Genomic DNA, 13688 nt, shown 5'->3' on the forward strand with positions numbered 1-13688 from the left:
TTCCCTACTGTCTAAAATACTTCTTAAGGGCAGTCTCCTGGAATGACAGGTCATTTCACTGCTAACCTTTTAGGAAATTTACTAAATTCTCTTTATCCAAGATTTGTTTCCTTATGGCTTTGAGATAACCCCCAATAACTGGGGGCTTCAAGATTATTCTCTGAGGCTTCTGCAGCAACTTAAGGGGCACCAGGAGCTCTGGACAGGTTCTTAAGGTCCATAGGGGGGTAGATTTTCCAATTTATAAATAAGAAACTTCACAGCTGAGGTTTCTAATCTTGTTCATTTCTTTGGTTTGCTGTCATCCCTGTGTCTTCATTGCTTCGTTTCTGACAGCGGAGAAATAAGCAAGCCAGGGAGATTGTGCTAGGACAGAATATTGCCCGACCAGGTGCCTGTGGGTTTCTTGCTGTTTTACTAGGACATTTATTTAGTGTTTTATGGCATACAGACATCATTCCAGTTGGTATTTATAATAATCCTGTGAAATAAACTAAACAGCTGGATTTTTAAAAGATTTCTATATTGTGTGTATATGTACCCTGTTTATTACAAAAAGAATTTGAAGTGGCATAAAGCAGGACCAAGCCAACAAGGAGACCAGAACCATCAGGAAAGAAAAAAAAATATAATAGCTAATACTTGTTGAGAGTCATCTATGTACCAGGGATGACTGCAAGTGCCCTGAAAAGTACTTACTCATCCTCATGACTGCCTTGTGAGGTAGGTACCGTTAGTATCCGTATTTTTACAGAAAGGAAAACTGAGGCATAGTGGTTAAGGAACTTACTCAGATGGTAGAGCTCACACTTATAACCACCATCCTAGAAGACACCCCTCTGTAGTAATTTATGGCCAAGGATAACGTTTGTGTCAACATAGCCATGGTAAGAATTATCACCATTTTATGGAGGAGAGTGAGCTAAAGAACGTGGGTAAGTGGCTTGGTCAAGGTTGCAAAGCCAGGACTAGCGTCTTGGTCTTCTGTCTCTTAGTGTTGTTTCCAGTGCCTCACATAGCATCACGCTTCTGAAAAATGAAAAACATGTGTCTTTCAGAACCTGGCCATGGGGGCAGGCGCCGTTGGATCTTTGCAGCTGACCTACATCTCCAAGGTAATGTCCGCCTGGATCTCTGGGGATTCACGTCCTCTAAGTAGGTTTAGTATCTAAATGAGAAATGTCAAATTCTTCGGGCATTAGCATTTGGGTGTGTTGTCTGGGCAGCGAAGTGCTCCCCTGTCCTCCCTTTGGAAGCTTTGCTGCTGACCGGTGCTGGGTGGTGTGAGGTTAGCAGGTTCTTGGAGGGTGAGCCTGAAGCCTCTTACTCCGGGGACACAGCGGTCAGTGATGCTCCCAGCTCCTGTCAAGGAGAACTAGGTGCTGGGGTAGGAGTCGGGCATGACCTTTTATCGTCATTGGGGCAAAAAGTACCAAACAACTGCAAAACTCCCAGTGACTAGAAAAGATTCTCCCAAAGGGTATTGTTCCACAGGAGCAGCTCACAAAGGGTGGGGACAGGATGACTGTGGAGGGAAGGCTAGGAGAGCCCCGGGAAGGCACTTGGTTGTCCCAGGGAACTGTTCAGCCGCCAGATGACTGCTGGAGAGCCTGGCAGGCAGGCGGATAGACCACCCCTGGTTGGTTAGTGCAGACGGAGAAAGAGCAGCCCCTCTTTGGAGCTGAGACACCGGGGGCCCTGCAGGCTGGTTGGTGATGCCCACGCGGAGCTGCGGCACTGAGCTGCTTTCAGCGGCCCACCCCCGCCCCCGGAGCAGGCTCCAGTGCTGACCTGTGATGCAGCAGAGATAAAAAAGGCTGGGGATTTAGAGCCTCGCCAGAAAGAGGAACTCTTTGTCCAGTGAGGAGAGCCAGGTGGCATCCAGCCAGCACGAAGGTTCCGGAAGTCCTGTTCTCCCCATGCACCCTTCATATCAGGCCTCTTGGGGATCTCTGCTTCCTTGTCCATGTTCTCCCACCCTCAGGGGTTGAGACAAGTTTGGGGGGGACCCTGATCTGAGTGAGCTTTGGGAACCCTTGGGTCCAGCCGCCTGTCGCAGCTGGCAGGGGCTGGTTTGGAGGTGGCAGCCTCCACAGGGGCTGGAGGCAGGGCTAGCCACAGAGGCAGAAGATGCAGGGCAGGGTCTGAGCGGATTAGAGAGAGGAGATAATGACCTCAGGGGAAGGGGGCAGGGCTTAAAGAAAAGCTTTGCTAGCGCAGCTGTGGGCAATTTGTGCTTGCCTTGTGGTGAGAGATGTGGCTGCCTCTGGGGCTGCGCTGGCTGGAGGCCTGGGCCTTCCCCTCTCCTGTCCGGTCTTGGTGGGGGCTCATGAGGTCTTTTTCTAGGAGGTTTGGAGGAACAGAATCAGAGAGGCGGAGTAGAGAACCTCATTATTAGTGAAACTCCAAACCTCCTGTTGGAGAGAGTTTGGTTTGGTGAGAGACTTTTTTCTTTCTTTCTTTCTTTTTTTTTTTTTTTTTTAATTGGGGGAAGAGTGAATACCATCTCTTGCTGAATCACGATTTATAAATGCAGCTCAGATGAGGGTTTTTAGAATTCTCAGCTTTGGAAGCTGTCTCATTTAGAAAGGATGGACCTGCTTCTTAGCCCTTCTGCAGAGATGCAGGCCTGGGTGGGTGTTTTTGCATACCCCCCCCTCCGCAGCTGCCCCAGGGGTCAGGTTACATGGAGCAGTGAGCCTTTAACTCCTACCTGACCCAGTGCCAGAAAGCATGGGTTTTCCCAGAAACCCATTTAGCGGGGCCACTGGCATCAAATTCAGCATTCCAGCTTATTTCTTGTGAACCTTTGGGTAGCCCCTCCCAGAGGAAAGCATTTTACCATAGTGTCGACCTGGCTCGCTGTGTACGTGTGGTCTCTGCGCAGGGGTGCTGTTCTGTCGCTCTTTCTTGAGGCGTGTGTTGGGACGATGAGTTCCTTCAGAAAGGCCGATAGAGGTGAAAGTCCTTGACTTGATGTCCTCCGGGGCACTGATGGCAGCAGAACCAGGTTTGGGCATACTGGAAAATGATGGAAGGTGGGCTTGGTGCCACCACCTCCCGCCTTGCCTGATGGCTCTTCTCTTCTATACAGCCAGCCCCCGTGTCCCATCCCCAGCCATGTCCCATCCCCAGCCGTGTCCCGCTCTGTCAGGGCCTTGCCCTCAGTTAGTTATGAGGAAGACCTTCCAAGAACACTGGTTCTTAACCTCTTGGGGTGGTGGTGGTGGGGTGGGGGGAATCAGTGGTGGTCACAGATCCTTTTGAGTGCTGGGTGAAGATCATGGACCTCAGGTGAAGTATGTATGTGTGTACAACCCTGGTTTTGCCTGTAATTTCACGGCTCATTGACCTACTGAAGCTGGTCCAGAGACCACTGCTTAGAACCCTTCCAGTCATTCTGTGTAGTTGACCGTGGCTTCCTCTGCTCTTGATGCCACCTCATGGGGCAAGGGTGCCTGGACACTGGGGCAGAGCTACCCCAGAGCTTCAAGACCTTCTGCTGCTGCTGCTGCTCCTACCAGAGGGGCCCCAGCTCCACTTCCGGCCAGGGGCAGACAGGATGGGGCTGGCTAGCAGTGCCCTGCCACTGATGAGTTTGCTGCTGCTGTGGTCTGTGTTTGATCTGATAAGAGCAAGTTCCTGAGAGTCTGTTGAGCTGTAGAGTGGTCTTGTCTGCGTCACTCTCTGGTTGACCCGTGCCCATTCCACCCCTCACATCCTGACCTCTTCTCACTGCTTGCATAACTCAGGACCCACCAGTCAACCACGGCTACGCAGCTACTTAACTGTGGCCACCTCCGGCAGGGGGATGGTAGCACTTGGGTGCCCTCCCTGTAGCTGGTCTGTGAGACATGCTTTTTCAGGATCCTCTGGTCCTTCACTACATCTGAAGGAGGCTGCACAGTCTGGTCTGATCACCAGCGTGAGGTGGGGTGGAGGCCCGAGGGCTTATACCTCCCAGGGGAGGAGGGATTCTGCTGTCACGGTCCCCAGGATATCAGGAGGAGGCCAGAGCTACCTTTCCATAGTAAATGAGGCCCATACTTCATCCCTTCTCCCCAAGGAACACAGCCTAGTTAGATAGAATTTCATTTTCCTCTTTTGCCATTCTGTGATGATAAGAAGGAAACTAGTAATTGCACTCTGGTCCTGCTAATTGGGAAGCTGATCAGAGAGACACTGAGGGTCTTACCCTTGCTAAACGGCCCACAGGGCAGAACTAGGACTGATGTCCCGTTGATTCAGCAAGGAGCTAGCTGCTTTGCCAAGTAATGCTTCTGTGGTTGGGCCCGAGGCAAATTATAGGTGTGCGTGTATGTAATCTCTGATGTCCCCTGACTGAAAACTGGATAAACCTATAAAAACAAATGAAAAGCCAGGTGATCGCTTAGGTTGTTGTAATAAGCATGCCGGTAGCATTCCCTCAGTGTAGGCTGCTAAAAAGTTGTGGTCACTGTGGACCATTTGTCATCCAACCTGGTGAAACCATGGTGCTTTCTCTGGTCAGTGATAAATGTCAGTTTCTGGGAGAAAGGGGTGAGCCTTCTCATAAGCCAGTGAGGGTCTGAGTGCCCAGCTTTTCACAGCCATTCTAAAGCTTACAGTTGGAAGGAAGCCGTGAGATAGGTGGGTTCTGAGGATCAGCCTGCTCTCTGCTGGTCAGAGCTACATGGGAACTGAGGGCAGGCCATGCAGGTGTTCTGGGCATAAGGGACCTGCAGGAGGAACAAGGGTGCCGAGGGAAAGAGCCAGAAATTGAGTCACTGACCGATCAGGACGTCAGACAGAAGCAGGATAATGGTGTATGCTGTGGTTCAGATGGAATCCTAGGATCCAAAACCCCAAAAACAAGGTGGCACAGGGACCAGAACTTATGATGTCATGGAGCTCTGGGGAGTGGTTTCTGGGGGTGGTGAAGACATGCCTGAATTTGGGTAGTCTGTGAGGTGGGCTCACCTTTGCCTGAATTTTTATGTTTTTTAGGACTGTTGAAAGGCTTTCTTTAGGCCAGAAGACCTCCACATCACATCCTGGTGAACAGATCAGAATATAACCATATCCCTCATTAAATAGAATTGGCTATAAAATATTCGAAAAGATTTCAGTCATCTTATTTCTGGAATGATTTGGCTGAGTAACTCATTTAATTCATGATTGGCTATATTTCTCAGCAATCACCTCACATATCCAAAGATTCTTTTGAACTAAGAATATCAAAGCTACTAATTATTTTCAAATGTGATGAGATTTTTGTGACTGTTTAAGGAAACATTAGTGAAGTCGTCTTAATGTGACATCTTGTTGCACTTAAAATCCTTGTCGAAGAGGTTGGTAGAATGTTATGTAGACATTAGTGATTTATTTATTGATGTTGAGTATGCTATGTTCATTTTGTATGTTGGTGGGCAGGCCTTTTTTTCAGGTCTCATACATGTAGGAGAAGGCCCTTGCTTGGAAAGGGGACTGAGAGAATGCTGTCCACAGGAGGATTAGGAGAATGTGGGACTAGTTCCTAACCTAGGGTCTTGGAGGAAGATGCCTCCTTCGCAATCCCAGGTATAGTGGTGGAGACCTGTTCCAGGGACTTCAACTGAACTCCATCAAGGGCAGTCCCGTCTTGGCATATGGCGGACATGATTTGTTTTCCTTTATTCATTCCGCATGTTTGAACCAGAGTGAGGCAGGTTCACCTGTGTACATAGTCAGGAGTTTACATGCAAGGGGTGGGATTGAAGAAAAAAGATGAGATAACACAACAGGAGCTGTAAAACTATTTCTACTTTCTTCTCTTCCCTTCCCTTAAATGCATAGGTATGCTCTGATTCCTTGGGCACCCTCCTATTTTCAGGGTTAAGCAGTCAGGGTAGATAGAAAAGGACATTGGCACGCTGCCCGACCTTCCTGTGAGCTCTAATTGGAATCTGTGTATTTGTAGCCATCCCACCTTTCATTTGGAGAACGGTTTAGGGAGGGGGTCAGTGGTTGAGAGAGAGGGCTGAGGTCTTCCTAGTGTGAATAGGCCACATTCGGGTTGTGTGGTCCAAAGAGAATTTTGTTGGAGTGGGTGGCTTTCCAAAGTGTTTTTGCAAAGAGGATGAAGGTAGACAGCCAGGTAGTGGTTATCCCTTGAGGGGTGGGGATGGGATTCTTTCAGGGAGGGGCACACAAAGGTCATCTAAGGAATAGGACTGGTAATGGCCTATTTCTTAATTTGGAGGGTGAGTACAGCGTTTCCACTTCATTACTATTGTTTAGAATGTTTATATATGTTTTAAATACTCTTCTTTTTTGTGTGGAAAATTTTACAGCCCTCCCCCCCACCAAAATTGAAAAAAAATGCTTTACAACCATCTTAGAAAACTATTCTTATTTTGTTTTTTATTTGGTTTAGGTGAGCATAGCTACACCGAAGCAGAAACCCAAAACTCCATTTTGCTTTGGTAAGTACTGAATTGGGGGCTGGGTTTTCTGAACAGTCCTGCGGCAACTTCCTCTTCGTGTGGAGACAGTCCTGTGATCACATGTGACTTACTCCCTGCGTGTGTGAGTGACTTCAGTCATGGCGATGTGCCTACATCTCCAGCGATACCGCTTTCCTTGGTCTTGCGGGGAAGATAGAACCGGAAGGCGGAGGTACAGGAACCAGGGATGGTTCGGTTTTCCTGACCCTGCAGGGCAGGGTCCAGGTATCTACTGGTCGTTTCTGGGAAGCCTTCTCTCAGACGCAGCAGCAGTGCGCTCAGGAAAGGTGGAGATGTGGGGGAGTTGGGGGAACAATAGAAAAGGAGTATCCTGTTGAGTGTCTTGGCACTGGCACATGAGTGCCAGAGTTGGGAGTGACACAGGAAGCAGAGTCACTCAGTGGATGCCCCTACTCATTAAATCATCAGTCGTTATTTGGCGCCTACTGTGTTCTTGGTTATATACTAAGTGCCACAAACAGATGCTAACAAGTAGTTTCTCTTGTTTATATGCGTGGTTCTGCATGTCAGCTCCATGAAGCAGGGCTGTCCCTTTGTTTTGTCACTGCTGTATCCCCAGCACATACAGCGGTTCCTGGCCCATAGTGGATGCTCAGTAATATTTGTCAGATGAGTGAATGAACTAATGAATTCTCTGTCTACCCGGCGATGCTCGCCTCCTGTAGTTCTGACTAATTTATGCTAGGAGAATAAGGTGGTCACTGAGCTGTCTTCTCTCCCAACTTCGGGTTGGGTCAGGCTTCTTTGGTGTTCTTGTTGTCCCATTTCTTTCAAATGTCATCGCTAAGCTCAGAAATGACTATCTCAGATTTTGTGGTCAGCAGATCTAAACAAGATAAGTAATGAACGCAGAAGTAAAATGATTGACTTCATAGAGGGTTCAGAGGAAAGAACAGGTTGAGAATGAGGTCAGGGTCACAGATTTGATCTCAGGCAAGCTTTGTTCTTTTCCTGACCACAGGCAAGACTCCTAAGTCAGGCCAGTTGTGCCAGTGGAAACAAGGAGCACTGGGTCCAAAATGATACATGTACCATTGAGACTCTGGCCTGTTGGCGCCTCTAGAAAGCAGTTCAAGCTCGTGTCTTGTTGAGGGCGGACTAGAAGCCTCATCCCTGTACAACAGCACATGAAGGGGGTGGTTTAAACATGAACAGCAGGTGTTGTTCTCATGGATAATGGAGCAATTCACACTTCTGGAGAGAGAGCGGCTGCAGCCCGCTGCTTCCCAGATGCGCACGCCGCTGACTTTGCACCGCGGCGGATGCCTTCGCTCTGTGCAGACCTCCACCTTGCTACTTCAGGCACCTGAGTTTTGATGGCGTCTTTTTGTCCTGCATGTGTTCTGACCTGGGTTTTTCTCTCTTCTTCCCCCTGACTATTGCAGTCATCAATGCCCTCTCTCAGAGGTATTTTCTTCAAGCTAATGACCAGAAGGATCTGAAGGACTGGGTGGAAGCCCTGAACCAAGCCAGCAAGATCACCGTATGTATGAGTCCTTCTTTCTGGAGGGACTCAGTGCCTCTTTTCAGCATGTGGCCTCTTTGGGGTGGGGAGACGCTCAGCTGACAGCGGGGGCTTTCCCAGGAGCCTGTTGAGACCCGGTTCCCCCTACCTCTTCTTACACCTTGGCTGACTAACCCCAAGTTGAACTGAGAGTTTGAGTTTGAATCAAGTTCAAGGGGAAGTGTATGGAGTGTCCCCGTTGTGCTTCCTGGGAGGGCTCCTGGTGAGTTGTGTTTTAGGTCATTCTGGCATGCTGATTCAGAACGTGGTGGGATTGGAAAATGGATTGCGGATTACGAGAAGCAGAGGAAAGGGAAAAGCATATAAAGAGGGAAGTCAGAACTTTTTACTGGCTTGGGAATGGGGTGGGGGGTCCTCTTCTTCCTTTAAGAGGTTGCCTGGGGGTCAGTCCAGTCCATCCACCAACCTGTCCTGGAAAAGCCTTCCATTTGAAAGCATCACTGAGCTGGTTCACTGACTCTTCTGTGAATATTCTCATCTTCTTTGACTTGGCTGGTGAACTCCTTTCTTCTTCCTTAGAAATACAGAAAAGGGAAAGGGTAAGAAAGAGAAGAGGGAAGACTTTATGTTTGGAAAAAAACTAGACCTTCCGTTGACAGTAGGCAGACTTGTGGCATACAAGCCATGGTTTGTATGCTGAGAAGATTGATACTCTTTTTAAATTTATTTTTATTTATTTATTCTAAGTTTTTATTTTAATTCCAGTTAGTATACAGTGCTAGATTAGTTTCAGGTGTACAATACGGTGATTCAGCACTGCCATGTGTCACCCTCTGCTCATGCTGACTAGTGCACTGCTTCCTCCTCATCCCATTTCCCCAGCCCCCACCTGCCTCCCCTCTGGTAGCCATCCGTTTGTTCGTTCTAGTTAAGAGTCTGTTTCTTGATTTGTCTCTCTCATTTCCCCCGTTTTCCTTGTTTTGTTTCTTAAATGCCACATATGAGTGAAATCATATGGTATTTGTCTTTCTTTGGCTTATTTCCCTTAGCATAATACTCTGTAGCTCCATCCATGTCATCCCAAATGGCAAGATTTCATTCTTTTAAAAAAATTCTATTATTTTTATTTTTTAAAGATTTTTATTTATTTGAGAGAGAGAGAGAACAAAAGTAGGGGGTGGGGGGAGAGACAGAGGGAGAGGGAGAAGCAGATGCCCTGGTGAGCAGGGAGCCCAACATGGGGCTCGATCCTAGGACCTGGAGATCATGACCTGAGCCGAAGACAGATGCCTAAGCAACCGAGCACCCAGGTGCCCCAAGATTTTATTCTTTTCTATGGCTGAACAATATTACATTATGTGTGTGTTATACACATATACATATATGTACATATTCATACATATTTACATATATACATATATATGTATATTATATATCTATATCTATATCTATATCACTTCTTTATCCATTCATCAGTCAAGAGACACTTGGACTATTTCCATACCTTGGCTATTGTAAATAATGCAGCTATAAACATAGGGGTGTATGTATCCCTTTGAATTAGTGTTCTTGTTTCTTTGGGTAGTTACTCAGTGGTTCGATTGCTGGATTGTTGGGTAACTGTATTTTTAACTTTTTGAGGAACTTGTTTTCCAGAGTGGCTGCACCCTTTGCATTCCCACTAACAGTGCAAGAGGGTTCCCCTTTCTCCGTATCCTCGCCAACACTTGCTGATTCTTGTGTCATGGATTTTAGCCATTCTGACAGGTGTGAGGCGACAGCCATTGTAGTTTTGATCTGCATGTCCCTGATGATCAGTGATGAGCATCTTTCCTGTGTCTCTTGGCCATCTGGACGTCTTCTTTGGAGAAATGTCTGTGTCTTCTGCCCATTCTGTAATTGGAAGATTGATTTTCTGTATCATACACTCAGAAATGCTTATGTTCTAGTCATTCCTGATAGTAACCATTATGTACTGGGGCAGATTGTTCTCCTAAATACCTCAGGGTTTCTGTGAATAAATTAATAGAAGAAATTGGTACACCGATCCAACTCTTGTGATGCCAGACCCAAGCAGAGAACAATTGAGTTATTGAGGTGGTCTTGTTATTTTGACAAGCCTTGGGAAACCCAGGAAAAGAGGGAGAACTGAGGGGAGAGTGGGGTGTTACAGCTAACTCACATGCCTTTGCTTGTGCACATGGCGCTGTAGTGCTGAGCTTAGTACAGAATTTCTTCTTCCATGGTGGGGTCTTCACCCTTCTGTGTCTAATACAGTTTTGGAGTTTCTTTCAATGTCTGATACTTTATTCTCTTTCAGCCTTGCCTCTTAGCTTTCCTCTTCTGTCCATGTCTGGTTCACTGGGCTACCCAGCCTGTGAGGTTGTGGGGGCCTTTTAGCCCTCATAGGGTTGCTCTAAGCAGCGAGTTCCCCCTGCCTCTTTTCTGGCCTCGTGGAATGGAAGTTATAAGCCACAGGAGTGGGAAGGAATGTGGTGGTGCCGAGAGGCTGGGGGATCCAGAGGCTTGCTGGAATGTCAGAGCCTGCTGCAGGTCTCCATTGTCTCCATGATCCCCCTTCCTTTCCTTGGCTTGGTTCATACATCTCTTCACTCCTGCCAGAGGTCCCATGGGATAGAAGGCAGAGGAGGGGCACTCTCTCTCCTCATCTGTTTGTGCCCTGGAAGGGTTTACTCCTTTCTCCACTGCCATATCATCCTGTATCTTGAGTCCTTCCTCAGGGAGGCCAGAAAGAGGGAGGATGTGGGGCTGGACACCACATCGATGGCATGCACACTCACTTTAGGGCACCGTATATACACGTGAAGTATCAGGCACTTTGGGGGACACAGAGATGAAAGAAAGAACAGATAATGTATTGAACCAAGCTTTCACATGTGCTGTAATTTTCACCCCTCTGACATCACTCCTGTGAGATACGTGGTTTCACTGCCTTTTTTCTTTTTTTTAGAGGAGAATAATGGAAATCAGGGCTGCCCAAAGTCTGGAGGTGAATAAACGGTAGAGCTGACGTTCAAACCCAGGACCCTGTGACTTTCAACACCTAGAAGAGTTTATGAAAATATTTGAAAAATATTTGAAAATATTTGAAAAGAGCAGCCATTATAATGTGTGTTGGATCACACACTGCTTTTACATGCTTGGCTTCATTGTAGCTTCATATAAAATCCTTAGGTAGGAAGGGCAAGTGTTATTATACCCATTTATAAACAGGGTAGTGGAAATGCCTAGTGATTAAAGTGACTTGTCCAAGGTCAAGGAGCCAGGATGGATCCAGTTTTTCTGCCCACAGATCACTGTCCATTTTGTGCTAAGGCCGCTGGGTCCTTGTCATTGAAGAAATGATTGACATGTGGTATTTAAGGAATTGGATTCTCTCAGAGTATTAGTATTCCTGTATGAGTTTTATGGGACAACCACAGCAAATGGGGGGCCTCTCTCTCTAGGGGAGAATCCTTCCTGGCCTCGTCTAGCTTCTGGTGGCTCTGGGCAGTCCCTGGTGTGCCCTGGGTTGTAGCTGCATTACTGTCATCTCTGCCATCATCATGGTACTGCCTGTGTCCCTTTGTCTTCCCTTCTTCTGATAAGGACATCAATCACTGGGCTTCGGGCCCACCCTAAACCAGTATGATCTGATCTTAATTTAACAACACCTGCAAAGACCCTATTTTTAAATAAGGTCACATTCTGAGTTTATGGGTGGATAGTTTTAGTGGGGCATTATTCCACTAACTACATTTCCCCAAACAGTTGAAATGTTTTGAAAATGAAAAGCAGTAAAAGTAAACCACAGTCCCTTGCCCCCATTGGATTATTCCTCATCGCAGTCTAGCCATGCCTGGAGGGAAGTAAGATGAGTCCCTGTAATTTAATTTAATTTCCTTTCTTCCTTTCTTTCTTTCTTTCTTTCTTTCTTTCTTTCTTTCTTTCTTTCTTTCTTTCTTTCTTTTTTTAAGATTTTTTGAAAAGTAATCTCTACACCCAACATGGGGCTTGAACTTACAACCCCACGATCAAGAGTCACATGCTCGACCAGCTGAACCAGCCAGGCACCCCATGTCCCTGTAATTGTCATTTCACATTGCAAATGAGATCCATAAGGCTCTCCCCCATCAGAGAATACCCCACAGGTGGATGGAAGAGGGTATACCTTGAATTTAGGCCTCTGGGGATATGGCCAAACCAAAAGAAAGACCTTGTTTTCAGGTTCTGGGGCATAGTTATTGTTGAGTTCGTCCTCCACAGACTGATTCAGTCTCCAGAAGCATTGGAAAGGCTCTGGGCAGTCAGAACCAGCCCATGATACAGGGGCTGAAGAGAGTCTGAGAGGCCACACAACAGCTAAGCTAACATGATTCCTTTTCTGACCACTGGGACCTCTAAACGGCTACTTCCCTCCTTCTTCTTTGCTGGAATTCATTTAGGTCCTTTGGGGGGAGTTTCTGTTGTTCCATGATGATGATATCACTAAACATCCCAGCAATTATCAACATCCTCAAAGGGGTCCCATCGCACAATAGCGAAGCTCAGGGAAAGAAATGGTGGTAGCATAGGTGGGTAGTGGGACATTTAGCAACGGAGAGTCCGACAGTCCTAGCAGCAACTTACTTCTTTTTAATGAGCCTTCATTTATGTCATCTATATAATGGAGGAGATAATACCTCCTTCATAAGATTGCTTGAAATAGAGATCATGCTGCAGAGTGTGGCACCTTGCCTGGTGCTGAATGGGGCCCATAGAAGTGGGAACTGCTGTGTGGACAGCCCGAAGGGAAAGAGAAGGTGGATTTCTGGCTGCATCTGGAGAGCAGGTGGGCCGAGGTCACCATTGTCTATGTAAATGGAATGCACAAGCCAGGAAGAAGGGTCTCATCTTCTTTCTGGGGCTCCAGTGTCCTTCTGGAGCTCTTCCTCCTTTGAGCAGACATGGAATGGAGTGGTCCTCGGTCTCGTCCTTGACAGAATTCTCCAAGGGCCCAGAACCAGGAGCTCTTGCAAGGTCTAGATTCTTAGTTCCTTCTGATTCTCGAGGCTGTAGAAGGAGTGAAGATGTGAGTGTTACTCAGGGAGCATGCTGACCCACACAGGTGCTGAGTCTGTGTGAAGGACAGGCTTCGTGAGGCTGTGGGCATCGCCCCAGTGGGCACTTAGGGTCTGGGCTCCGTGCAGTTATTAACCATGGCTTTGGGCCATTGACTTGAATGGCCTGGGCCTCTCCTGTTTTCTTGACAAAATGGAAAGATTTCATCGGAATTGCCAGTGTAAAGAAGAGAGGTGAGCAAGGAGGAAGGAAAGCAACATAAATGGGGATAAAGAGCACCTGACTCACAGCCTCAGTGGTGGGGAACAGGGTAGGGACAGGGGCAAACTGGAGAATGTTCTCCCTCTAAAGACAGAAATGCTGCTTGGCTAGAAGTCTGGATTTTTAGGTGAGCTACCCCAAGCTTTAAATGTAGATTGGAAACACTGCATCAGACCAACAAAACACAGTGTGGGGTGTGGTGCATAAACGATGAATCTTGGAACACTGAAAAAAAAAAATTAAATAACAAACAAAACAAAACATAGTTTGGCCAGAATCTTTCTTCATGCCACCATTTGCAGTCTGTGGCCTGTGGCATCAAAGGAGCCATTAAAAATTCTGTGGTTCTGTGACTATCCTTGGTGCCCTAATTCTGCCAAGGTGAAGAACAAAGATAACTCTTCACAAAGGGCTGT

The 13688-nt window shown here is 47.1% G+C and overlaps 1 protein-coding gene across 5 annotated transcripts in view; it reads left to right on the top strand.

Moving 5' to 3' along the window:
* The window catches only part of PLEKHA2 (pleckstrin homology domain containing A2), a 69161-nt gene that overhangs the window by 38520 nt on the left and 16953 nt on the right, over window positions 1-13688 (top strand). For all 5 annotated transcript variants that reach the window (XM_032838050.1, XM_032838051.1, XM_032838047.1 and 2 more), the window contains 3 exons: window positions 1059-1115; window positions 6395-6443; window positions 7871-7968. In XM_032838050.1, coding sequence (XP_032693941.1) covers window positions 1059-1115; window positions 6395-6443; window positions 7871-7968 — 204 coding nt within the window. The remainder of the gene's footprint in view (window positions 1-1058; window positions 1116-6394; window positions 6444-7870; window positions 7969-13688) is intronic.

Source organism: Lontra canadensis, unplaced genomic scaffold (assembly GCF_010015895.1).
Source record: "Lontra canadensis isolate GAN:19392208 unplaced genomic scaffold, GSC_riverotter_1.0 scaffold101, whole genome shotgun sequence".
NCBI lineage: Eukaryota > Metazoa > Chordata > Mammalia > Carnivora > Mustelidae > Lontra > Lontra canadensis.